This window comes from Mytilus galloprovincialis, chromosome 3 (genome assembly GCF_965363235.1).
Source record: "Mytilus galloprovincialis chromosome 3, xbMytGall1.hap1.1, whole genome shotgun sequence".
In the NCBI taxonomy this organism is placed as follows: domain Eukaryota; kingdom Metazoa; phylum Mollusca; class Bivalvia; order Mytilida; family Mytilidae; genus Mytilus; species Mytilus galloprovincialis.
The window spans coordinates 48,630,806-48,658,449 of NC_134840.1; the positions used below are offsets into that span (position 1 = coordinate 48,630,806).

The 27,644-nt window shown below is 33.2% G+C and overlaps 3 protein-coding genes across 4 annotated transcripts; 1 reads left to right on the forward strand and 2 right to left on the reverse strand.

Annotated features, from left to right (window-relative positions):
* LOC143068184 (calmodulin-alpha-like) lies at positions 1-17,792 on the reverse strand. Of its 2 annotated transcripts, none has more exons than XM_076242044.1 (5): positions 17,592-17,792; positions 4,012-4,042; positions 3,354-3,497; positions 1,635-1,877; positions 1-241 (listed from the first exon to the last, which is right to left on the reverse strand). In XM_076242044.1, the coding sequence occupies exons 1-5, from the start codon at positions 17,592-17,594 to the stop codon at positions 204-206; spliced, it is 459 nt and encodes a 152-aa protein (XP_076098159.1). In that variant the 5' UTR covers positions 17,595-17,792; the 3' UTR covers positions 1-203. The 2 variants fall into 2 exon arrangements, with proteins under 2 accessions (XP_076098159.1, XP_076098160.1); XM_076242045.1 differs by lacking the exon at positions 17,592-17,792 and adding an exon at positions 4,335-4,405.
* LOC143068183 (uncharacterized) lies at positions 4,884-10,120 on the forward strand. Its single transcript, XM_076242043.1, has 2 exons — positions 4,884-6,712; positions 9,083-10,120. The coding sequence occupies exon 1, from the start codon at positions 5,095-5,097 to the stop codon at positions 6,697-6,699; it is 1,605 nt and encodes a 534-aa protein (XP_076098158.1). The 5' UTR covers positions 4,884-5,094; the 3' UTR covers positions 6,700-6,712; positions 9,083-10,120.
* Positions 17,793-19,609: 1,817 nt separating the features above from the next.
* LOC143066270 (neo-calmodulin-like) lies at positions 19,610-26,022 on the reverse strand. Its single transcript, XM_076239262.1, has 5 exons — positions 25,871-26,022; positions 25,392-25,470; positions 23,291-23,434; positions 20,597-20,845; positions 19,610-19,638 (listed from the first exon to the last, which is right to left on the reverse strand). The coding sequence occupies exons 1-5, from the start codon at positions 25,982-25,984 to the stop codon at positions 19,610-19,612; spliced, it is 615 nt and encodes a 204-aa protein (XP_076095377.1). The 5' UTR covers positions 25,985-26,022.
* Between the last annotated feature and the right edge of the window lie 1,622 nt (positions 26,023-27,644).

Here is a 27,644-nt window from a genome sequence, read left to right on the forward strand (position 1 = left end):
AAATTTCGCACATTTAATGACTGTTATAATTTATATCAAAATGTACGTTGACAACTAATAACTTCGTAACATAACACTTATAAACATATTAAACAATAAAAATGTAGGACACAATCTATTAATTACATGTTTTACATTTTCATTCATAATTTACACAAAATGTTCTATAATACTGCTGCCTCTAGTTGTTTCAACCAATTTGATTACTTCAGTTCATCGCATGTCATCATATAAAAGAATTCTACAAAATAAACATATCATGGATAAGGTACAAGTATGTCAATTATATGCATTTCGGTTCATATCTCGTTTTATGTTCCAAATTTAAAATTTCTAAAATCCCAGGTATATTCTTTTAAAATTCAATGTTAATATATAAAGAGTACTATTTTGTTTAACCTCATTGGAACAATTTTCGTTTGTCCATCATCATGTTGTCATGAAATGATGCAGTGGTGTGTTTAGGCAGGTTTACAGCTCATCAAACTTCCAACGTATATATGCCATTCATTTCAGTTCAAATAAATTACCTCTATCAACTAAACAACGTTGACGTCTTAAAATCAATCAATTTAATTTTGAATCTCGTACGCCAAGGTTCTCACTATGAAAAGTTTGCGCATTCATCCCACACAGCCTAACGGTTGCTCTTAATTAAGAGATGTTGCAGATGTTTGATTTGCTTTATGTGGTCCTTGTAATCTTAAAAGACAATGTTAACGATGGCACACGGAACTTTGAAATACCCTTTTTACATCATACATAAGGAGGATATCTTAAATATGAAAGAGAGATATAACATTTTTGTCGTTACATATTTCAAAATACTTTTGTATTCTACAGTTGGGAGAATTCCGCGTTTAAAAGTGCATATGGAATGCATTTACAAAGAAAAACTCGCAGAAAGTCTAGGTCTGAACTAAGAGGTTCCAAAATCAGGAACAACCTGTAACAGTTAATATTCGATCTTTTCTCCTCTAGTTCTATATATTTTTCCTATCAAACCAGACGTGGCTGCGTACTTATACATCCTGATCGCCAAAAAGGTCCCTGATTGAAATAAGCAGTTTGATGGGCTGCATAAACAAAGTGCTCCCATATTCACGTTATATGGTAAAAATAAACTACATGTATTTGTACAGATAACTATACAAGAACATTAAAATTATTAACAAAGAACAAATACAGAAAACGGATTGTTATGTCCAATGCAACGTATAAACAAGACTTATTCGTGTTATACTCTATTCGAAATAGTTATTTTAATGGATAACAAAGCATGTCATTTATTTCGTGCGTCCGAAGCGTGTTATTTTTAGATCCATCATCACAAGGAACGGTCATACCAAATCATTCAACTTGACCATTAAGAACCATTGTTTCAGTGGCTTCCCTGTTAGCAGCAAAAACTCCATGTATTGATATCCTTACAGAAAACGTGTGAAAAGTTAAATTACAAAAGTATCTAAAATAAATTATAAAAGGGAAGTCCCTAAGCAATTGGCAAAATCAAAAGTTCAAACACATCAAATGAATAAAAGAGATATGGATATGCCATATGAAGCACTTTAAGAATAATGCAACATTCTATTATATGAGAAAAAATATAAAAAATTTACAAAGTTCTATTTTACCTGAAAAATTAATCTTGCCATCTCCGTCTTTGTCTGCTTCCTTAATCATAGACATTACATCTTCATCTGCTAAATCCTCTCCTAAGTTAGCCATCACCTGTTTTAGTTCTTTGGTATTTATAAATCCATCTCCATCTTGATCAAAAACACTAAATGCTTCCTTAAGTTCTTTCTCAGTATCAGCGTCTTGAACTTTCTTGGCCATCATCATCACAAACTCCTCAAAATCTATTTCACCGTTTCCTGAAAAAGATACAGAATACAAGATGTATTTATACAAAATTATTGTAGAGAATATTATCTAACTGATTATGAAACACAAATGCAGTGTCAAGTGAAAATATAAATGCAGTACCTTCCATAGTTCCGTATCCAACGTTTATAACATGTAAACATTAATAATTTTCTAATAATTTGAACTTGTTAAGTCCCTATTTCACGGAATACCAATGTAAGAAATTAAGCAATTGTCTTCCTCTTACGGCTTTTAAAATTTTCTTTATAATAAAAACAATTATACTGTCATGTCATTAATACAAGTGATAAGCCGATCATTTCCTTTTGTATTTTAATGTATGGGTATTGAATATTGACTTTGTTTATATAATATATTACAACGGTATTTGTAATCAGTGATACATTGAATGAATTTGTCATAATAGTAAATATCATGTGATACCTATTTCGGGACTATTTCATAATTATGATGGCTTGATAAAAATATGGATTTTCTTAAGTTTTGAAAATATAAAAATATGCACTGGCACTTGTCTCAGAATATTTTTCCCTTATTTCCCTATGTATACCTTAATATTAAGGTATATAAGGGAAAATAATTATGAGTCAAGTGTCTGTTGAAATATGGTATGGTTGCCAATCAGGCAACTTACCACCAGAGACCAAATGCAACCGTAAGACCATCATCAATGAGCAAACACCAATTCCGGACAGTAAAGTATAAAATACAACGGCATGACGTAATGTAAAACAATTCAAAAAAAGAAAAACAACATCCTTATTTATTAATAAAAAAAAAAACAATCAACGAAAAATAAATATGACAGAGAGCAACAAACGACAACCACTGAATTACAGGACCTTGGTGCTGAGTAAATTTCAAATCTAAATATATGTAGAAATTATCTCTCTATGTAGTTACTGTGTTCATTTGTATAATATGATATGTGGTTAGTGTCTTATACTTAAACTCAATTATATTCCTCTGTCTTATCTGACCTTACAATGTTTTGGTTTTCCAGTGTATATGTCCTAATTGGTATAACCTGAATCAAACGGCTCACTACCTGCCATGTTAATGCAAAATAGATATGGGTTCATGGTCCCATGTTTCCATATGGTTTGGGTGCGCAAATGCTGCACCATGCGTTTCTTCGATTTATTCTGTTCTAATTATATTTTGATAAATAGGGGAGAAAACATAATGAGAAAATGGCATTTAAACTGACGGATTCAAATAAGCAATGAAAGATGAGGTGAGGTATACATTAGAAATGAAGATTAAAGAAAACAAAAGTACCTTTTTTTTTTAAATATAATCCCTAGATATAAAATTTAGAATGGAAATGGGGAATTTTTCAAAGAGACAACAACCAGACCAAAGAACAGCAAACAGCACAAGGACACCAATGGTTTTCAATACAGCGAGAACATGCTGCATCCGGACTTCAGCTGGCCCTTTAAATAATATTTACTTCTTACCATCAACGTCCACCTCATTTACCATATCTTCTAACTCCTGACTCGATGGATTTTGACCTAATGACCTCATAACTGTTCCCAGTTCTTTTGTTGTTATGGTACCATCGCCATCTTTATCAAACATTTTAAATGCTTCGCGATATTCTGAAAAGATGATTTGTCAGTCTGTTAATAATACACAGAGTTAGCTATTTTTTGTGAAATATAGTAAAATAAATGATCATGTTGATATTAAAACAGTCGTTCTGAAAATACTGAGATACGTCCGTGTAACGAGTCAGTGCTTTTACTCCTGTGTTAGCATTTATCAACGAGCTAAGATTTCTACATCTATAAACTAAAGGAGAAACATATTCGATCTTCAAGCAACAGTCAATAACGACAAATAAAGAATTATTGTTTTATATTCATAATGCAGGAGTATTAAATATGAATCAAATTTGATTTTGGTATTAGTTGGTGCAGTTTAATTTTGCCTTTTGATTACGGACTTTCCGTTTTGAACTTCCCTCTTCGGAATTTTGTTATTTTACTCTTGACCCAATTTATGAATTTTTGCAATTTTGTCCTATGGGTTGTTTTGAACTTGTAGTGAAATGCAAGTTCTTGTTCCATGTTAAAAAAACAGAGGGTCAAGTCTTTCACCTCTGTCTCTTACCTTGAATTTGTTCTGGCGTCAAGTTCTCAACCTGAAAAAACAAGAAAAAGTTCTTCGTTTTGTTTAAATACAATATAATTATATTGAACTGCTAGAAAACTGTACAAAACTGCAAAAATAATTGTTTTTTTTTCAAATTATTCATAAGATAAAACATCTAAGATCTTATTTGCTGAAACTTAAAGATACATGTATACTAAATGACCTACCTTCGTCTTAATGAGTGACATATTTATTTTGATAAGCTCAGCTTTCCCACCAAACTTTAACCAACATACTACCTTTAACTGCTCTAGCATCGATGCAATGTACTATAAACTTACTTTTTAAATAAGCAATTTCTTTTAATTATCCTAAAGTCCTTGCAATGATGTACAGATCACGTTCAAGTATTTAATATCAAATGAAATAAATGTGAATAATAATTAGTTATTAACACTTAGCGTGCTGATAGTCTTTTGTCGATCTACAGTAAACTCAATTAATATGCCGTGTTTGGTATTTACTTATAATCGACCCAGCATCATCTCTTAGTTAAAAACCATATCGGTGTAACATCCAGGTTTATAACATTCAGCCTGATCATTGAAATTTCAAACACTGTATTGATCAGGCTTGTTCTTGCTTAATGTATACTATACTATATATGGATAAGTAACCGGTGAGTGAAAGGTTAAAACATTTAAGTTTATAGTAGTTGGTCATTTGAAAAGTAAAAGAGTGTCTTTAAGTGTCTCTCTTTTATTGTTTTATTACAACTTATATTTGAAAGTTGATTAAAAAGAATAAATTGGTCCTTGGTAGTATATTCCTCCTGCATGACTGAACGAGTAATTTTATTTCAATTATTTATACTTACCAGTCAGAAACATACTTTTGGATTATCTTTCTTTACTACGTTCATAACTCGCAAACACACAGATGATCTTGATTCAAACATTCCCTGAATCAGATCGTCCGTGTAGCCATGCTTCAGTTTATCTTTCGGCGTGTACAAAACACGTTCAGTTCGCATTTGGTTAGTAAATATTTTACTGCCGCATTTATTTTGTCGTTTGACAATGAACTTTTAATTGTTTAACTATGGAAGAAACGAATAGAATATCAGAAGTTGAAGAAGAAAGTGACACTGTCGGTATTAGTATTACCGGAAGTACAGGTACACGGGAAAAAATGGCCAGAACTGGCAACAAAACAAGTAAGTCAAAGAAACGCTCGTCCAAGACAGCGGACATAGAAATGAAGCTCTTCAGCTTGGAAGAAAGCTTTGATAAAAGATTTGATAAACTTTTTGGTCTGCTACAGGCAGCTAATAAAAGTGCAGATAGTTCTCATACTGGTGGGTCAGCCACGCAGGAGAACGAGGTTACGAGAATGGATAACGTCCCTGTACAGAGGGAACGTAGACCATTAATACCTCTGGAACCTAACTTGAATGAAGATTTAGGTAGTCCAAGAATTGTAAGAGATTTTGATGAACGCTCAGAAATATCTTTACAAGTAGACCGTCGAGAGAGACGAGATCTGTTGGGTCTGATTTCAGATCATGAAGAGAGTGATACTCAATCAGTGAGTAGTCATTTCCTTGATAAAAACAGTAATTCTAAGAAAACTGACAGGTTTAGTAAATACTTAAATTCAAGTGTACAGAATATATCTACTGTTGATGAAAATTCTTCAGGTAATATTAACACTGTATGCAACAATGTCAATAAAGTTGATAGACTAGCTAAAATTTTTAAAGATGATTTACCAGGTGACAATAGTGATGAGTCAGTAGGTTTAATTTTAGATGATTCTCAAGTTAAGATTTTATCTTATTCTTGGAGAACTCAACATCCTGAACGTTTGTCTGCTTATAAGGATGAATATAGATCATGTTTTCCTGTGCATGAAAAATCTTTACCTGTATTACAAGTGCCAAGTTTAGATGATATGCTTGAACCTATGATTAAACGTGTGCATACAAATAAAACTGTGAAATCTTGGGACAAACAAAAACAGTTATTTTCTCAACCTGTGAAACAAATTGAGAAGCTAGCCTATTCTGGACAGGTAGCTTCCAGAATGGGAATTATATCCTTTTCTTACATGCAACAAGCTTTAGGCACTTTGTTGGGTAATTTAGAAAATGACAATGCTAGTGAAGAGAATTGTCAATTAGTTAAAGATTTATTTGCCATGTCAACCAAATCACTTGACCAAGTGGGTCGAGCTGGAGCCTCTCATCATATGATTAGAAGGAAATGTGCTGCAACAGATGCAGGCATAAATAATTTAAATGATATTCAAGCTAAGGTACTTTATTTACCGCTTTCTGATGATGGTGTTTTTGGACAAGGTCTTGAAAAACAACTTGAGAAAAGGAAAGAGCAAAGGGAACAATTGGAAGATTTGTTACCCGAATTTCACAAAAACAAAAAAAGAAAGTTGGACTACGATAGTCGTGATAGTTGGTCAAATAAACAATCAAAGTTTACAGGGAACTCAACTTATAATAATTACAATAACAATTATAAGAAACCGTCTTTTAATACTAATAGACAGTCTTCTATAAATTCGTCTCATAAGTCTTTACAGAGAGGTGGCTTTGGAAATAAAGACAAGAAAGACAAAGATACCAAGACATCAAACAGTGGTACCGGTTCCTGGGGTTCTTTTCGTATCCCCAAGAAACAGTCCAGCTGACTCAGAGATACAGGTAATTTTATTTCAAAATCAAGACAAGATACCAGTAGGGAGTCGTCTCAGATTTTTTTCTAGAAAATTGGAAAAAGATTACAAACGACCAATGGGTTTTGTCTGTAATAGAAAAAGGTTACAAATTAGAGTTCAGAAAGAAACCAATTTGACAAGGAATAAAACAAACAATAGTATCTCAAAAAAATATGGAAATGTTACTTCAAGAGGTAAATATTTTAATAGAAAAAGATGCAATAGAATCGGTTCAGAAAGAACAAATTCAATCAGGTTTTTACAGCACATTTTTTCTGGTCCCCCAAAAAAAATGGGAAGATGAGACCAGTCATAAATCTGAGACCACTCAATGGGTATCTTCAGAAAAAACATTTCAAGATGGATTCACTGACCAAATTCTTGAATATAGTAAAACCAGGAGATTGGGCCATAACGCTCGACCTGAGCGATGCATATTTACATGTCCCAATATTTCCAAGTCATTGCCAATATCTAAGATTTTACCTTCAAAATCAAGCATTTCAATTCAAAGCTCTGTGCTTCGGTCCAACATCTGCCCCACGAGTCTTTACAAAAATAGTATCTGTAGTGTCAGCCTACTTGAGAACGAAAAATATAAGATTAGTAGTCTATCTGGACGACTGGTTAATAATAAATCAACAAAAAGCGCATCTATGCCTAGATCGAGCGGAATGTCTCAATCTCTTGGTATCACTAGGGTTCATAGTAAACAAAGAAAAATCCAAACTAGTTCCGAGTCAGAAATTGATTTATTTAGGGGCACTGTTCGACCTGGAAAAAGGGCTAATTTTCCCAACACAGGAACGAATAGACAAGTTGAATCTAGCCATTCAAAAAATAATGAAAGAAATCCAAGTGACGGCTTTAGATTTTCTTCATCTTCTGGGGATAATGGCCTCATGTATAGAACTAATTCCAAATGCTCGGTTGTACATGAGACCAATTCAACTCCATCTTCTCTCCTTTTGGAGACCAGCATGTCAAGAGTTCAAAATATTTGTCCCAGTGACACAACATCTCAAATCTCATCTAATTTGGTGGTTAAATTCAGCGAACACGCTGAAAGGCCGCTCTTTGCAACCTCAACCGACTTGTATAACCATAACTACAGATGCTTCAAAAACAGGTTATGGGGGTGTAATGGACAAGAAAATTTTTCAAGGGGAATGGTCTGTTTCAGAGAGCAAGAAACACATAAATTACCTAGAATTAGAAGCAGTAGTGCTTACAATCAAACATTTTCTAAAATATCTGATAGGGAAATCTGTACTGATAAGATCAGACAACACAACAGTGGTCCAGTACATCAACAAACAAGGGGGGACCAAATCACCTCAGTTGTGTTACAAAACCTGGGAACTTTGGACTTTAGCAATTCAATCCAATATAACCCTGAAAGCAGCTCATATAATGGGAAAGAAAAACATAATTGCAGATTACCTGAGCAGGAGGAAAATTCTGCACACAGAGTGGTCACTGAACACTCAAATTGTACAGAAACTTTTTCTCTTGTGAGACCAACCTCTGATGGATTTATTTGCCTCGGCAGAGAATCGTCAGACGAAAGTGTTTTGCTCATGGATTCCACATCCTCAAGCTTTTGCTTTGGACGCCCTGACAATATCTTGGGAGAAAATGTATGCCTATGCATATCCCCTAATCTGCCTTATACCCAAGATATTGCAATATATGAGGCAGTTCCAGTGTCAGATTCTCCTGATAGCTCCTTTGTGGCCCAGGAGACACTGGTACCCGGAATTACTTCAACTATTGATAGATTACCCAGTCAGTCTCCCGATACAATCAGACCTTCTCTGTCAACCGAGGTCCCAAGTGTTTCATCCGGACCCGGGGGTATTCAGTCTGACTGCTTGGCTTCTATCGACAGATCGTTCCAAACAGAGGGCTTTTCTCAAGAAGCTAGAAATTTACTCTCAGCTTCATGGAGGAAAGGAACTCAGAAAGACTATAGTGCAAAATTCAAAAAGTACTGTAGCTGGTGTGGTACAAGGGAAATTAATCCCCTTAATGCAACTTTAAATCAGGTAGCAGATTTTTTAGCCTATCTGTTTGAAAATGGATTGCAATATAGGACTATTGCAGGATACAGATCTATGCTTTCCAATGTTTTACCTCAGGTTGATAATACTGCAGTAGGTCAACATCCATATATTACAAGACTTATAAAAGGGGTTTTTAATTCTAGACCGCCTACCATAAAATTATTACCAGAATGGGATTTACAGTTGGTTCTAAATCTATTACAGAAAGAACCCTTTGAACCTATTGAAAATATTGATTTGAAACATTTGTCATTTAAAACTGTTTTTCTAATCTCTATTACCACTTTCAGGAGATGCAGCGATTTGCAGTCTCTCAGAGTGAACCATTCCTGTATGAGGATACAACAAAAAGGCATTACATTTATTAGATGTGGTTTGGCAAAGCAGGATCGACAAAACCATAGAAATTCAAAAATTGTTGTTCCTGCATTCACAGACAATAAAAAGATAGATCCTGTTACATGTTTGTTACAATATATAGAAAGAACAAAGAAATTTAGAAGTAGTTTAGATAAAGACCAACAGGGAAAACTATTCCTTTCTACATGTGAACCACATAAGCCTGTGACGTCACAAACTATTTCTAAATGGATCGTTCAAGTTATTAAATTAGCGTACCCTGATTCTTCATTGAAAAATATCAAGGCACATTCAACTAGAGCAATTGGACCCTCTTGGGCTTTATACAAAGGTGCTTCTATAAATTCTATTTTAGAAGCAGCTGATTGGAGTTCAGAATCCACATTTGGAAAATTCTATCTGAGAGATTTGTCAGTCGATGTATTAGACAATGTGTAAATATGTTAAATTTTTCGGCGAGTTGCGTTGGAGAATTTGTTATTGGTGGAAGTATTTTAAATATGATGATTTCATGATGAACATTATTTTGTGTTGAACTATTGATGTGTTATATATAGACATTTGTACATATGGTACAATTTAGATGACAGAAATTTATACATCATACGCCTCCAGTTCAGTAGAAGTATTGCTTTGGAATCTATCCAAAAGTATGTTTCTGACTGGTAAGTATAAATAATTGAAATAAAATTCAAAAATTTGTAATCAAGTTAAAATTTTATGAAATATTTATACTTACCAGTCAATATTCCCACCACCTCCCCATGCTTTAATTTCAGTGCGTGTGTTTTGTACACGCCGATAAACTGAAGCATGGCTACACGGACGATCTGATTCAGGGAATGTTTGAATCAAGATCATCTGTGTGTTTGCGAGTTATGAACGTAGTAAAGAAAGATAATCCAAAAGTATGTTTCTGACTGGTAAGTATAAATATTTCATAAAATTTTAACTTGATTACAAATTTTTGAATTTTTTATCAGACTTGATAGATTAAAATACACCTCCAGGGTTAAGTTTTTATGAAATCTAACTAAGAATTCAATTATCTTTATAATCAACATTTTACTGGTCGGTTCCCTTTTTGTTTAGTATGGGCAGGACTTCAACAGACTGAACATAGTAGAAAAACATAGGATATGAGGTATCCATCCATGACACAAAATCAGTGTATGCACAGCAAAAAACAAAACAAAAAAACATAAAGAAACAGCGTTTGTATTGCTGTTCTTCATCTCAAGGTCATAGTGAAGTTTTCATTTCGGAGTAAAAATCTCTCCTCACTGAATGCTAAAGATGTTCCTAGCACTGGCTTCAATGAAATATGTATACATTGTACATATATATCAATTTGTTGTTAAAAATAAGGAGGTATGGTTTGATCGCCATTGAGAATACTAATCATTAATGAATTAATGACAATGGTGTAAGCAACTACATGTTACTGTACGGTAGTACCGTATGAGAGAAAACTGGTACCGTATAGTTATCCACAAACGCCCCGGCATGAAAAAACAAATAAACAATTCAAAAGAGAAAATCAACAGCCGTATTAAACTGCAACAAAAAACGAAGCAACTACTACCGATGACAACCACTGGATTACAGACTCTTTTGTTAAACATGTACCCCACCCCACCCCCTAAAACACCAAGTTGGGACAGTGGATTTACAAAACAACATAAGAAAAAAAGCTGTAAAATATCAGTTGATAAGGGATTGGTTCATTAGATCGCCACTAAGCACAATAATCCATATCAACGAGTCGTACAGGTTTACCAAAAGATATAACAAAGCCCGGATTTAACAAAATATCCATTAGTACTTCGCCAATTAATTCAGTGTAAAGACGACATAACCAGTCAAAAGATACCCATAACTTTATATATTGACACAATAATCTGAGTATCGGCAAGATGTAAGAGCATTATTGTCATAACGGCTTGGATAGCATGTTGTTGCTTTTTATAAAACCTATTTGTGAGATAGCATAGCAAGACTTTAAAAATGATAATACATTTATACAGCAACAAATTTTGTAGCTTAAAATATTTGTTTATTTCATCCTCAGAGACATATAGCCATGATGTGAAGCTAAATTATATATCTGTTTAACATTGCTTAACTCAGAGTATATCATTTCTACAGATAACTTACAGATATTATATATCACGACTATAAAAACGTAAGACGTATTCCGTACGATCATGGACAAGACTACTGTTCAACGTTGAGACGCTTTGTAAGGTTGTCTACATATTTAAACATTGATTTTATAGACTGTATTTTAGATCTTCTCATGTATTATAAGTTCCAACAAAAGATTTAAATGGACAAATAAAATACATGTTACAATAAAATCATATTGACCTCTTGTTTACAAGATTAAACATCAAATGATTGATTAACATTAGCATAAACACTTAAAAGGTTTTGAAGTACCTATATTATTATGGAAACTATGTACTGGTTGTAAAATAAAAATATTTTTCGTAAGTATACAAAATCTCAAGCACTACATTTAAATGTCCCTTTTTCATAGTTATGTGTACTTTGCTGTATATTTGATTTAATCAACTTGAGGGTCCGTACCTGAAGAACATTTGCAATTGCAATAAGTTTTGAAATACGACAAGAAAGAGAGGGAAAAAAACATTCCCCGACTTTAATTCGCCTTTTTTTTCGTCACCACTAGTCAAAAGTGTAGTTTTGTAATTTATTTACGCAAACTTAAAGCGATTGAAGCGTAAGTGAGGGAGGCCAATGAGACTAGCAACCCAGGATAATTATATAGATTGTCAGATGATTATACTATATGTCAAGCTCAAAATCGGCCAAACTCCTGACAAGTTGTGAAATAAGTTAAACACAGACTACTAAAGATTTGTCACCAACACAAAAACATGGAAGAACGGGTAATACTGAATAAATATATACATGTTGACAAGCACTGATAGATATTACAGAAATATATTGTGGTTAGGCTTATTCTTTTTTTAATCAACACTGAACGCTTCCCTTTATTGTTGTCAGTCCCTTTATTATTACCTCTCTCTATCCACACCTCGAGTAAAATAACAGCAGGGACACTGTTCACTTAAACGCACATAACTCTATACTTTTCAATACATACCATATCGCTGTTCCTTTACTTTTTGTGGGTGTATTACTTTTTTTTTATGTTCATGGTCTGATTTTGTTTCGATGGTGGATACCCCATATTTTTTCTTCCATGCATATGGTTGTTACAGTATCCACTATAATGTAAGCTACATGTCATGAAGGACCTGATTACCCTTTCGTAGCACTTGGGATATTTCCCTTTTTTGTGGTATTGTTGTTCAGTCTTTAGTTTTCTTTGATATATTTTGTGTATTGTTTGACTTTTTGTCCTTTTGTCGTTTTTTATTGTTGTTTTTTTTTACTTGGCGTTGTGAGTATATTTTCGATTAATGCCTTTAAATATCCATACGGTATCTTTTGCCTCACTTGAACAAAAATGTTATCAATTGAGACGGTTGTTTTATTAAACTGACATAACAGTTGCATCATCATTAGATTTTAATAATTCTGGGAGCCAATAGAATTTCTTAATATTATTTTTTTCCTGGTGAATTAATTCATGTGTTCTTTGATGAGCTTTCAACGATTGAATTTGTCACTGTTTGTACGAACTGTGTTGTGTTTGTTGTTATTGGGTTTTTTCGTTTGTCATTATCCGTTTTGGTCACGATGTTGTCTGTTTAATTCATTTAATGTTTTTTATATCCCATTACACCATCTTTTTTATATCCCATTACACCCTCTTTTTAAATAGATATCCGTTCTTGAAATGCCAAAAATACTCTGGCAAACTAAATATAATTCGAAGTTTAGTACAGCCCGTAACAGAGAAGTGATCGAATTGATGTTTCTTTACCGTCAAAATTAGCTACGTTATCGACAAACTTAATTGAGTAGTGACAGAACTATTGATACTTTAACGTTAAAAAGATTGACAATGATGACAAACTTTCATGTGTCGATAATCAAGTTTAATACCGATAATATTGAAAATAATTCTAATAATATGAAACAAAATATATCCATGCACCATTTCGATTGGGCGAAAAGTAGTCATTTCTTCAAAGTCAGAACAGAAAAAAAAAGATTTATGGAAGGACGTCTTGATAGTATTATTTCCTTTACAATTTTACCCAAAACTAAAAGAAATATACTGGTAAACAATTAAAAAGGTGTTTGTTAGGAATGAAGTCCTTTATTTTTTCGGACTACAATGTGTACCGTATGTGTGATGGATTTGAATTCAATCAATAACTTTGAAATGTTTTCTCATATGTATACACAATAGGGAGGACTGGTATTTGTACTTCTGTTAGAATATGTCTTCGTCCGTTTCACATGCCAAACTTTTTCTAGTACAGTTTAAACGGGAAAATTTTGTTGAGAATTTTTTTTAATATGACAAAATAACGAGCAAAACAGTTTTTAGCAGTGTAAAAATTGAAAATCGTCCGGAAAACTGCGCTTGCTGTCATTTTGAGGGATCATGCAACATTTCACCTATTACCCATAAACAACATAGGTTCTCAGTTACTAAAAAAGTTCTAAAAGATAATTTCAAATCAGAGTGAACATATTAACTTCCTTATATCCAGTCGAATTTGTCTATAGGTTACACAAAGCTGGTTCTTAAAACGATTGTATCAGGGAAAACATTTTTCTTTGACTTTTAAAACATGTAGGGGAAACGGATTTCCTAACCATTCACATATAATATTCCGTATTTCTAATTTTTTGTTCGATAACGTAAATTATACGACTTTTTTATGACTACGTGAACTTGTGCCATTTATTTTTGCTGGTCTTTAGGAAGACAATTTACAATTGTGCAGCGAACGAAAAGAAATTCCCACATGTGTAACTTCAAAATTTGACCAGATTCTATTCTTAACTGTCGGATAATATACTAGGATAACTTAGAAAATGTCCTGGATGGGACGATTCTGTACTCATACTTCATGCGTAGTTGGGTACAAGTGTCCTCGTAGTCGCACCCGACTACGCGTGCAGTAAAAAGTGTACTCTTACGTCGGATACCGGGCAGTTTCTTCGTTATATCTGTACTTTATCAAATACATGTACATGTTAATATTTACTTAATATCAAATAGGTATAAATTATTGCTGAAAGCCTGTTCAGGGTTTCTTTCTTGTGTATGATTATATAATTTTTCACATGCCTGAACTCATTGACGATAATGTAAGGTGCTCTATTAGAAAAAAATGAATTTCTAGTTCGGGTTTGAAAAAGAAATATCGCCTTTTCTTGAGCCTGTTTTGTACGTTTAGTTTAACAGATATGATCCGATGGAAAATATCACATGGAACCTTCGGTAAATAGGAAAATGAAAAGATATGGGGTAATTTACAGAGAGACCACACTCCATCCATGAGAAAAACGGAGGGAATTTTAAAATCTAGAGGTCTCCACAAGGCTTTCAACAAGGGTGGAACCTCACTCCTTCTGAAAAGCTCTAAATCGCCCCAACGTGTACATACGTTTGGTCATCAAGGGATTCTGGTTTTTCTTTTTGTGTGTCATAAACATTCAATTCGGATTTGAATTTAATTTACCGAAACATTTACGTACATTAAATCTTAGGACGGTCAGAACATATTAAGGACGCAACAGATCGAATTACAATTTTAAGTAGTACATAGATGTGCAATAATCCAGCTTCCTAGCTGTACATGTTCGTGAAGTTCTAAATTTTGAATGTTGATTTCTTTAAAAAAACACCATTTTTTTACAATAAAAAATCTCAAAATGTCCGTTAACAATGAAAAAGTTTGACCATGAAAAATCACATATCTAAGAAAAGCAGTCGTTTAATTGATTATAAGAAAGTTTCAGTATATCATGTCAAATTTCTTTAATTTGAGAGTTTTCCTTTAGATACAAATGTAGCTCCATGTCTGATGGTGAAATAACAATGAATGTATCAGAAAGTGGTGAATTAGTTTCCATAAATGACAGATGAATCGGGCCAAGCTTAGTAACTTACAGTAAACAGACTACTGTAACATTGACGCACTCGTCGAACTGTTTAAAAGATTTGTGTTTATGTCCAAAAATTTATATACAACTTCATTTATAAATTAATCTGAATTTCATAGCGCGTCGTCACAATAATGAAAGTTATAAAAAAAAATCTATAACCAGCAAATCTATACTTCTATAAAGAAAGTATTCTTGTACAAAAGGGTTTTTTATTATAAAATGGTCCTAACTATAGAATAGATAGTTTACCACAGAAATCTGAAACGAAAGTTTCGACAATTTTAGACAGAAGAGATTTGAAAATAAATTTAACTTTAAATAAACTCTGAAATAATTTTAATACCTCAAAGGTGTAAAGAATAAACCAACAATCTCAATCTTTAAAAGTGTCTTCATTGCACTAACCGACGAGTTCATGTTTACAGTAGAAACAGTGGATGTGACTGCAATAAATTCGTTATCATTGTAGTCATGAATATTTATCGCTTATATTAAATTGATAAAGATTTTATCGAGGTCGCACCAACTGTTTCTACAGCTAAGATCAGTTACACGTATCATGATCTCGTCGATTCGCACGACGAAGCCATTGTTTATGACAGAACACACATTCTAGATTATGTATTTTTGTTTCCGTCAGTTCGAAAGTATTTGATCATTTCAACTCCTTTGTATTTCATAATACGTGTCATGAACAAAGACATATGTTCAATTGAATAATGATTTCCTCGTAACAAATGATAGAAATTTCGGAGATCCCGTATTTGATCCTTTACCGTTAAAACGAAAATGCCAATGACAGAGGTTGATTATAAAAAATGTGTTAAAAAAACTTCGACTCTATCAATGAAAACTTACACGTTGGACATGAAATGTTTTGTCGATGAAGAAAATTAAATTATGTCACTTCTGAAATAAGTTTGTCGATAACGTAACTTATTCTGACGGTAAAGAAACGCGAATTCGATCACTACTCTGTTACCGGCTGTATGACGTCCACTATCACTGAACTAGTATACATATTTTGTAGGGGCCAGTTGAAGCATGCATCTTGGTGCGGAAATTCTCGCTACATTGAAGACCCATTGGTGACCTTCGGCTGTTGTCTGCTCTATGGTCGGGTTGTTGTCGCTTTAACACATTCCCATTTCCTTTCTCAATTTTATATATAAAAAAAGGCTTATTTCTAGAACATGACAAAAGACCACCCGTTCACAAAAAGAGACAGAAATCTTTACATTTGTACTTTAAAATCCTTGTGTTCTAGTAAGACTGTTCATATGGGCATGACATTCCTAGCTATTATCTAGATAGTACAATAAGGTTTGTGTGGAACATTATTATGTATGATGATATCAATATTGTCTTCATTAAAATCTGACTATAAAACAATGATCAATAAATAATTATGCAACTTTATTTGGTCGGGATTAAATTTATAAGATGGACGATATATTTTGTATAAAAAAAAACCAATTAATTGCCAAGGACCACTAGGTGCGATAACGGCATAGCTGAAACGTTGTTAATATTGGTGTATAAAAATCACAAGCGGGTTCCAACTAAATAATTTACCATTTACCAATGACATCTATGATATTGCAAAGCATGCTTGGGCACAGTTTTCTTTCTTTTCCGTGGTTTACATTTTTATAACCTTTACGACATAGACATTTTTCTTTAAGAACAAATTTTTGTCAGTCGTCACATGCGATTTTATTCTACTTGAAAACATCTTTTATGTCGACCACCATGTTTTATAGTTTTGTCATTCTACACAAAATTCCGCTTGTTTTGGGCCATTCGGAGGGCTAGAATACATTTCAATCTTTATAAAGGTTTATCTGCAATACCAAATTAGCTGTTTTTGATTTATACAAATTGATATGGCCTTAACTTTCAGTAAATGAAAGCTTAACAATAAATGGTTGATGTTCTTCTGTGAGAGGGTTGCTCAAATAAAATAAACAGAAACAGAAACAGTAGTATACCTCACTTTAAAAAAATGCCAGAAAAAGGGGTAAACAACAAGTAATTTCTAATAAAGAAAAACTGCGCCCCTCTCGTTCTAACCTACACCCAAGAGAGAAATAGATGAAAACCATTTCCAGCAACATTCAGAAAATATGGGTGATTTCACCTGTATCTAGTCCAAAATGAATATCTCGACTTAAAACACAAGTAGCACGACAATTTATATAAAAAAAATCATCCTGTTGGTTGCTTAATGTCCTGTGGCAAATATTTCAAATTATAACAGATATTCGAACATTACAAAAATGTCGATAGCAACAGAAGTTCGGTCTGCTGTCGTAATTCTGTGAGTAAAAAAAAAGCCGAACACAAAATAAATATGAACACATTGCTTGTACCTACCATTTTGATGTTTGGTATGGTCCTCTATTAAATGAAAGTTGTTGAATTAGTTCATCAAAGTATGTAATGCTACAGTTTTGTCTATGAATTCTGTCATGATATCATCTTTTCATGATATTTCTATAGGAACAAACAGAATTTAATAGTGTCCGAATGTATATTACACTAACAGTTATGAAAATGGTATACTACTTTTTAATTAATACATTATGATTTAAACGAACAGGTAGATTTAATATTTGATGAACGTCGAATTAAGGTACTTCCAGAGGTCAAAGGTGTGTTGTATTATGTTATTATATGTTTCGGTCATTTAATATGATTTGTTACATTGTACAATTAGATCACAATACAGAACTAAATACAACCCGTCTAGATGTAATGTGCATTACGTAAAAACATAAGCTACGAAGTGGCTGTTATGCGTTTTCTATATAGAGCTACAATGAACAGTACCCATTTTGATAGCTTGTCTTTTGTATAGTTCCAATCTATTTATCCAACGTAGGAATAGTCAGTGGTTTCCGCTGTGTCTTTTTATTTTTCTATTTTAACATTTGATATTTATTTGATACTTTTTTATTGTTGAATTCGTTCACATTTTTTGGGGGGTGGGGGGAGATATCTGTTGACGATTGTATGTATGAGCTAACCTAATAGTCCTGTTGTAAAATGCGTGAAACTGTAAATCTTATTGATTTTCTTCATTTTATGTTATGTTTGGAGTTTAAAAAGTCATTACTTCTTACGATTAGTTTTTTACATTTTCATTATTCAAAGTAAGAAGTGCATTTAGTCACAGAAATCCGAGTTTTTTTTATCTGTTATATTTAAAATTAAGTTTCATAAGAGACAGTTAAAGTTGTGTACGATTTGCGTCCCTTATGCTTTTATAATTGATATGAAAATGTTTTGATGTAACAAAAATCATTAATATCTATGCACACATGACGACAAATTGTGTTTGCAAAAGAATATGTCATTTATATCATGTGTATTGAATAATAGTAAGGCGTACCTATTTATCTGGCACTTATACCGAATGTATTTTATTCATTATCCAACATAACTTGCGGTCATCCAATGTTCAGTACAACAGTACTTTGATTACTAAAGGCAACAGTATAGTATACCGGTGTACAAAACTCATAAATCGATTGAGAGAAGACAAATCCAAGTTACAAACTAACGCCGAGGGAAACACATCAACTATAAGAGGAAAACAAAAGAACATCAGGAAAACTGAAGTGCAACAAAAAAAAACACGCCAGCATACATAGATAGGAAACGAACTGTTTGATAATAACTGCCATACTCCTGACTTGGTACAGGGCATTTTAAGGGAAAATGGTAAGCTGAATCTGGTTTAATGGCTTGCCAAACTTCCATAGGTATTGACTAAATTTAATCTATTATGTTATAGAGTTGATGTATTCTATCATAAACATTCTGTTGATTGATTTTTGTTTGCTAAACGTCCAGTGGCCAATTTTTCATGTATGTTCATTATATTCTGCTGGGTTTAATCGACAGTGGAGGTAAAGTACAGCGCTATAACATGTATTCAGTCTTAAAAAGTCACTATATTGCCATATCTCACCAAATATATCGTGAAAATATAACGCTATGTTGACATACACTAAACTTCTTTTGTACCTCTTTGAAATAATTTTACTTCATCTACTTTCCGTTTCTTCATTTTTTTAAGGGGGGATGTGAGTTATTGTGTAGTTTTGTTGCCGTCTCATTATGCTTAATGCACATCTTTCAATTCATAAATAAAAGTTCCTAAATATAAGTTTCTGTTTTATAATTTTAGTACAGTAAACATTTTATTTGATTAAGATTAGAATATAATCTGTGAGATCGCCGTTTCCTTTCTGTGAGATATTAATGTTGATAATGTGTCTCTACTGACATAATAGTCGTATACATTTGCTTTATTACAGTTGCTTTGCTGTATACATCAGACAACAAAACAAGTTTATTACAAGCAGTCAGTGTTTTAGCATCACCAATTAAGTATTCTTTATCATTGTCTCAAATTCTGAAAAGAAAGAAACAAAACATGTATAAACTGTCTTTTTTTGTCGGGATGTACAAGTACCTGGCCACGTCCACTTGTAATTTTGTCCATCTGATGAGTTAAGCCTTTTTCAACTGATTTTTATAGTTCAATCTTATGTTGTACTGTTATACCACTATCCCAGGTTAGGGGGAGGGTTGGGATCCCGCTTACCTGTTTAACCCCGCTACATTATTAAGTATGTGCCTGTCCCAAGTTAGGAGCCTGTAATTCAGTGGTTGTCGTTTGTTTATGTGTTACATATTTGTTTTTCGTTCATTTTTTTTTATATAAATAAGGCCGTTAGTTTTCTCGTTTGAATTGTTTTACATTGTCTTATCGGGGTCTTTTATAGCTGACTATGCGGTGTGGGCTTTGCTTATTGTTGAAGGCCGTACGGTGACCTATAGTTGTTAATGTGTGTCATTTTGGTCTCCTTGTGGACAGTTGTCTCATTGGCAATCATACCACATCTTCTTTTTTATATAATAGCAAGATAAAACATAGATCTCCTAGTCTGATATGTATAAATGTATTGCTATACGTTAAAGAATAAAGACTACGCCTTTAATTTAAATTTTTACTACTGATAACTATAAAATACGCTTTCATTTCGAGTCGCATTTCTTTTTCATTAGTTTATAAAACGACGGTATCATAAGATTTCAGTATGCAGCTACTGTTGTAACTGTTTATTCAAAGAGGTTAAATCAATTAGAACCAGTATAATTTTCATAGAGGCACTCAAACAAAATACATGTATACAACATTCATACAAGCCACGAGAATCCACACTTGAAAATGTGTTTCTAGTGAGTCGAGAAACAGACACATCGTATCGTTATATTTTTTAATTAAATTAACTTAACAAAACTTAATCAAAGAAAAGTTCTGGTTGTATTTATACTGTCTTTAGAAGTATATAAAATGATGTTCATACCTTCAAAATCAATCACACCGTCTTTTTTAAGATCAGCACCGTCTATCATAAGTTTAATTTCGTCATCAGAACATTTTATACCAAGGCCAGAAAAGACTTTTTGTAGATTATCACATGTAATTAATCCCGTGCTATCTACATCAAAAACGTTAAATGTTTCTAGAACAACATCATCTTCGTTTTCTCCATTGGTTAATACCTTGTCCTTCATCATTTCAACAAATTCGTCTATCTCAATTGTTCCATTTCCTACAAAATAACCGACGTAATCATATTCAAATGTAGAAAAGTATGTCTGAAAATTCGCTGACTCTAAGGAAGCTGCAATACATTTGAGGAAAGCATCTATATATTTAATATGGAGGGTTCACTATTCAATTGGTTTGCTTAACGTCAGTGTCCAGTATTTTATGTATATGCAGGAAGAAGACAAATTATGGAACATATTGCTTTGCAGATCCAATATATAAGGTCTGCATAGTGGATCGACCGAGATGCATAGGAAAAGTTGGATTGGTAAAAAAATTGTCTGTCATCAGGCCATCTACGGGTCTCTCGAAGAGCTGTAACAATGGTTTTTGATGTGTAGATTTGCTTGGCACTTTCCTTATGCGATTCGTCGGATTTAAATATTTCTGCGTATTTATACAACCCACACAGATAAACTGACGCCCCTCTTTATGTACCAAGGGTTGATATTTAAAGTTTCCTGGTAATTTCTAATGAGTAAAAACACAAAAATAGTAAAACTCCACGGAAAATTTAAAAAAAAGAAATTCCCCAATTAAATGAAAGTATTGTAATAATATTACAGAAAAGAAAAATAGGGTAATACAAGGGTACAATAAAAACCATATGTCAACGTTAACAGTATGGCCATGAGAATGAAGTACAAACGAATATTTCACGATCCATTTAGGAGATAGCTTTATTGTATTTCAAGCTCAATTGGGGATTTGATGGTCGCAAATTAAGTTTACTGACGACGCGTTAGAGGAGACAATAAACGGGTATTTGCGACCATCAAATCCTAAATTGATGCCGTCGGAGCTTAAAATACAATATTGTTATCTCCATTCTAATGAAACTGACAGAAGACAACGTTAAAACATGTATTTAAAATCTGTCATATGCTGTCTGCGCTTGCGTGTACGTCCCATATCATCAATTGTCAATTGATGCCATGAAAGAAATTGACGTTATCCAATCAAAATGAACGTTACAAACGTTGTTGCATTAGAATAACATATTATAGAAAACAAAAGATTGAGCAACACCAATCTACCATAAACTGGAGGTGAATTACACATGTAACGCGTTCAGAAAGTACAATATGACACTATGCAGACTTTGAGCTCATTTTCACAAAAAGACTGAACTCGGAGGTTAATTCAAAACGGAAAGTCTCTACTCAAATGGCAGAACCAACAGCTCAAACTTATCAAACGAATGGAAGTTGGTAGAGTCGCATTCTGTTGTGAAGAAACAGAAGTGTGGTCTACGAAAGGATGTCATATGTAAACAAGAATGTGTCCCCAGTACACAAATGCCCCACTCGCACTATCATTTTCTATGTTCAGTGGGCCGTGAAATTGGGGTAAACCCTCTAATTTGGCATTACAATTAAAAAAGATCATATCATAGGGAACATGTATACAAAGTTTGAAGTCGATTAGACTTCAACTTCATCAAAAACTACCTTGACCAAAAACTTTAACCTGAAGCGGGACAGACGGACGGACGAACGGACGCCCAGACCAGAAAACATAATGCCCCTCTACTATCGTAGGTGGGGCATAAAAAGATATTCCATAACAGTCAACAAAATTACGACAGTGTCCGCACAGATGACTTTAACTTTACTAGTATGTGCCTATGGTCCAATTCGTCCGCACAGATGACTTTTACTTTACTAGTATGTGCCTATGGTCCAATTCGTCCGCACAGATGACTTTAACTTTACTAGTATGTGCCTATGCCTATGGTCCAATTCGTGTTGTTTCAGTATTGTAAGTTTAGTTACTAGGAGAAAGACAATGAAGAAAATATATTTCCTATGAATAAAGATGGGGGTTTCTGTCAAAGAGAAGGAAACCAAAAGACAACAAGAATGTGTCCACAGTACACGGATGCCCCACTCGCACTATCATTTTCTATGTTTAGTGGACCGTGAAATTGGAATAAATTCTCTAATTTGGCATTAAAATTAGAATGATCTTATCAAAGGGAACATGTATACTAAGTTTCAAGTTGATTGGACTTCTACTTCATCAAAAACTACCTTGACCAAAAACTTTAACCTGAAATTTGCACTATCATTTTCTATGTTCAGTGAACCGTAAAATTGGGGTCAAAACTCTATTTTGGCATTTAAATTAGAAAGATCATATCATAGGGCACATGTATACTAAGTTTCAAGTTGATTGGACTTCAACTTCATCAAAAACTACCTTGACCAAAAACTTTAACCTGAAGCGGGACAGACGGACGGACGGACGGACGGACGAACGAACGGACGCACAGACCAGAAAACATAATGCCCCTCTACTATCGTAGGTGGGGCATAAAAATAGCCAAATAGCATCTTGAGTAAGATTAACATCGTGTCCTGAAATTGCTGTTTGTAGCTGTTTTAATATCTATTTTAGTCAACAGCATTATATTTTCATATGTGTTTATTTTTGAATAACAAACCATCTTCATCAACTTCGTTTATCATATCCTGCAGTTCGGCCTCTGTTGGATTCTGTCCAAGCTGCCTTAAAACTGTACCTAGTTCTTTTGAAGTAATCGTTCCCGAATCATCGTCATCAAACAGTTTGAAAGCTTGTTTAAAATCTAAACAGTAATAAATAAAATCAATGTCAGATATTGGCAGCTTCTGTTTTGTACAAGAGATCATTATCGTAAATATGCATGTGCAACGATTATTATGAATTTATAAATCAATTTTTCGTTATGCAATTTACAAACATAAGCAGACCACAATCAGTAATATCTGAGATCTTGTTTGGTTTCTGAATAAAATATTTCTCATAGATGTTATTTTACTTGATTTTGCCATGTGATTATGGACTTTCCGAATTTATTTTCCTCTAAGTTACGTATTTTTGTGATTTTACTTCTTTTTTTTCAATAAATCAACAATTAACTTATATTTTCGAATTCTGAAGTTCGACCTCCGTATGATTCTGTCCAATGTGCATTAAAAATACCTAGTTATTTTGTTCGATTTATTTTTAATTCGTTGTTGTGTGGTGAAGTCCAGTGTCAAATGTTTCATGCTTTTTCAGAAAAAGAACTACAATTGACAAAACGATTAATATATATATAGTTAAAAACCGCAAAAGTGCGATGTAACTTAGACTGACATTTCAATAGGTGATAAGTTGCATACGAAAGAGGCAGAACATTTGCCGTTAAAAGACCAACTGCATACCTGTCAACTGACCCGGATTCTGCGGGTGTGACCCGAGATTTTCACAATTCTGAGGGATCACCCGGATCACCCGGCGGGTCATTGAAATAACCCGGAAATTCCGAAAATGACCCGATTTCACCCGTATTTCTTAGCCTTGAGATTGATTTTCATAAGTAATATTCCTTTGAAATACCGGCAAATTCGTAATTCTTCCATGAGCATGCAGTTCATCTAGCTATGTAAACTGTCAAATTAAGTGACCCATTAAGAACATGGCTTCACTTGACAGCTTTGGTGTCAAACACACTGTTGATTAACACCAATTACCTTAGCTTTAGGTCGTAAATAAATTGCCCTGTTGTTTTACAAAGATATTTCAACTAAGAGTTACTTCCCCTTATTTGTCACCATTCAAAATTATTCCTTATATTTACGTTTTATGGGTGAAAAAGATTGAAAAATAACTTTTCATTATTTTTATACCTTTATACAATTTTTTTTAAAAAAGTGAAAATTATTTTTTATATTTATACTTCCTTTAACTGTATTACTATATTTTATCATAGTCTAATTTCCTTGTCAATAGTATCATTTTAGAATTTCATTTAAAAAATAAATTTTAGATGATGACAAATAGTAAAGGACATAAGACTGTGATACTCAAGTTTATAAAAATCTTTAAAAGTGTAATGAAATAATAATAAATAAGATTTAAAATGACTTAACCAAGTGAACATGCATTGATGTTTTGGTTTCTTTGATATACATTATAAGAAAATGTACCATAAATACTGAAATTCAGCTCGAAAAAGTTCGTACGCGTTATGACCTGAGATTTGATTCTTCAATGCAGGTCATGACCTGCATTTTCATCGTCACAGGTTGACAGGTATGCAACTGCGGAAACACTAGAGTTTTTTGTTTTTGTTTCAAATAAACTCATCATAGATACCAGGACTAAATTTTGTATATACGCCAGACGCGCGTTTCGTCTACAAAAGACTCATCAGTGACGCTAGAATCCAAAAAAGTTAAAAAGGCCAAATAAAGTACGAAGTTGAAGAGCATTGACGACCAAATTCCTAAAAGTTTTGCCAAATACAGCTAAGGTAATCCATGCCTGAGGTAGAAAAGCAAAGGTTCTTTAAACTGCAAATGTGTGTTGCACTCCGTACACGAGGCATCTGATTAAACGTTCCTGGACATGACTGCTTGTTTATACATCCTATCTGAGACGTCTTTTTCTGCATAGATTTTCTGCCAGATCGGAGAAGGCCTGGGTGGACCATGTTTTTATAATAAAAAAAAATCATCAAAGATAACAGGCTTTTAATTTGTACGTCATGTGTTAAATTTGATAGAAAAAAAGTTTACCTGCCAAAATATCTGGTGGTATCTCAATTTCTTTAGGTGTTTCCGGTGTTTGCCGACGAGAAGCTCTGCTTGTACTTGTCTGAAATTAATTATCTTATGACCAAGGTAGTGTATATATAGTAAACTGTATAAGTTCAACATTTTCAAGTAAATTAAATGCAGATTTTGATGAAACCATGGAAGTTGACGATAAAGAAATTGATTCTCTGAAAGTATATCGATAGCAAATATCTTGTACAGACATAATGGCAAAAAGAGAGATAAAGTATCACACTAGGCTTGTCTGTTTCAATGTTCATTAGAACTAGAACAATTACAAGATAGGCACATCGAGAAACTATAACATATTATACTTAAAAATCCAGTTAACAGTTTAAAATGATGTTATCCTAAAAGGACAGTTCTCTTGGGAAAATACATCCCTAAATTGTGTACTCCATCGAAAATATTGAGTTGTAAATTAAGATTAATAAACTTACCATTATTCCGTCAGGATTACGACAACAGTGACATCCATGTATTGTGTGTTTAAGAGCCGAAATCAATACTTGTGAATTAATACATTTAATAGATAACAATTTATATTTAAACATTCTTTTATTTGAATTAATATTCTTTACAAAACAATAACTGTGCATTTTAAATAATTTAAACCAGACAGTCAGATAAATAATCAAATAAATCAAGACAACTCATTGTGTGAAATTTAAACTGACTATTATAGTATATACACGTATTGGTAATATATGGTGCTTAAATAAAGTACTTCGTTGATATAGAATATAGAATCCCGGATTTTGATTGGTTCATGGCTGGTGTATTTTTCCTTGCATCGTCTTTTTTTTAGATGAATATTGTTCATATTTCCTTATATCCCCATTATATGTTGCAAAATATATATAAAAAAAAAAAAAAAAAAAAAAACAACAGCTGCGCCATGACCGCATCAAACGCCCGTCACTTTTTTAAAGAATAAAGTTCAATAATTTCTCAATGTCATATCCGAAAAAACTAAAGGAAGGTTACCTTTATATATATAATATATATAAATCCAGTGGCGGATCCAGGGGGAGGGTTCCGAGGGTTGGAACCCCCCCTTTTTTATGGACGATCAATGCATTTGAATGGGGACATATAGTTGGATCAACCCTTTTTTAAGATGGCTGGATCCGCCCCTGAAATCAGTCACAACAGTTTAATCAAAACAGCTGAAAGCACTTTAAGGATAATGTCCGAAAACTGGATTTTTTTAATGAATAAAACCCTATAACAAGTAAACGTAAAATTTTTAATTTATAAAAATCGAAAGGCCATAGATATAAATAATTCACCATAGTTTAAGCAAAACTTCTCAAAGCAATTTGGGGTTATTGTCCATGCAAAAACAGGAAAATCTTTCTTTTTGTAAATAATAAAACCCCATAACTCGGAAACGTAAAATCTATAATTTATAAATATCAAAAGGGAGCTCATGTAAATATATATGAAGTTTCTCGCAAATTGGTGAAAGTGTGTTTGAGTTATTGTCCGAAAACTGGAAAATCTCCCTTTCTGCAATGAATAAAACCACAAAACTCGGAAACTTCAAATACAAAATAAAAAACGAATGGCAGCTCACATCAATAGATATAAACAATTCACTATAGTTTCTTTCAAATTGGTTAAAGCGTTTTTGACTTAATGTCCGACACGTTGACGACAGACGAACAGATGGACAGACGGACAACGGTATACCATAATACGTCTCGTAAACGGGCGTATGAAATAAGGAAATGTGGTATGAATGTCAATGAGACAACTATCCACCAAATTACAAATGAAACGGATGTCAGCCTTTCAACAATGAGAAAGAAAACGTACCGTATAGTCCGCTATAATAGGCCCCGACAAAATAATATGAAACTTTAATAGTTCAATAGAAAAAACTAATGGCATAATTTTTAACAAAACAATTTACGAAAAACAAGCCTTATGGACTTTGCTCATTGTTGAAAGCCGTTCGGTGATCTATAGCTGTTAATTTCTGTGTCATTTTGTCTCTTGTGGAGAGCTGTCTAATTGTCAATCATACCTCATCTTCTTTTTTTATACTTTTTGCAATGGAATTTGCCATAACGTTACGGTGTATGCTCTACTTACCAGTCACGAAGATGCTTGATATGTGCTTTTTATCAATCATATCTTCTTTTACAGGTTACATTTTCAGGCTAGTACAAAACACAGTATAGAACTGTTATCTTATATCGATAACGA

Bases quoted from the DNA above. Each gene is read 5' to 3' on its own strand.
- LOC143068184 (XM_076242044.1), bottom strand. The intron at 1,878-3,353 runs GTAAGAAGTAAA...TATCTTTTTCAG, and splicing joins AAATGAGGTGGACGTTGATG to GAAACGGTGAAATAGATTTT. The intron at 242-1,634 runs GTAAAATAGAAC...TTTATTTTGTAG, and splicing joins TGGCAAGATTAATTTTTCAG to AATTCTTTTATATGATGACA.
- LOC143066270 (XM_076239262.1), bottom strand. From the start codon at position 25,984: ATGTTTAAATATAAATTGTTATCTATTAAATGTATTAATTCACAAGTA. The intron at 23,435-25,391 runs GTAAACTTTTTT...ATTACTGTTTAG, and splicing joins ACCACCAGATATTTTGGCAG to ATTTTAAACAAGCTTTCAAA. The intron at 20,846-23,290 runs GTTTGTTATTCA...GTTATTTTGTAG, and splicing joins AAACGAAGTTGATGAAGATG to GAAATGGAACAATTGAGATA.
- LOC143068183 (XM_076242043.1), top strand. From the start codon at position 5,095: ATGGAAGAAACGAATAGAATATCAGAAGTTGAAGAAGAAAGTGACACT.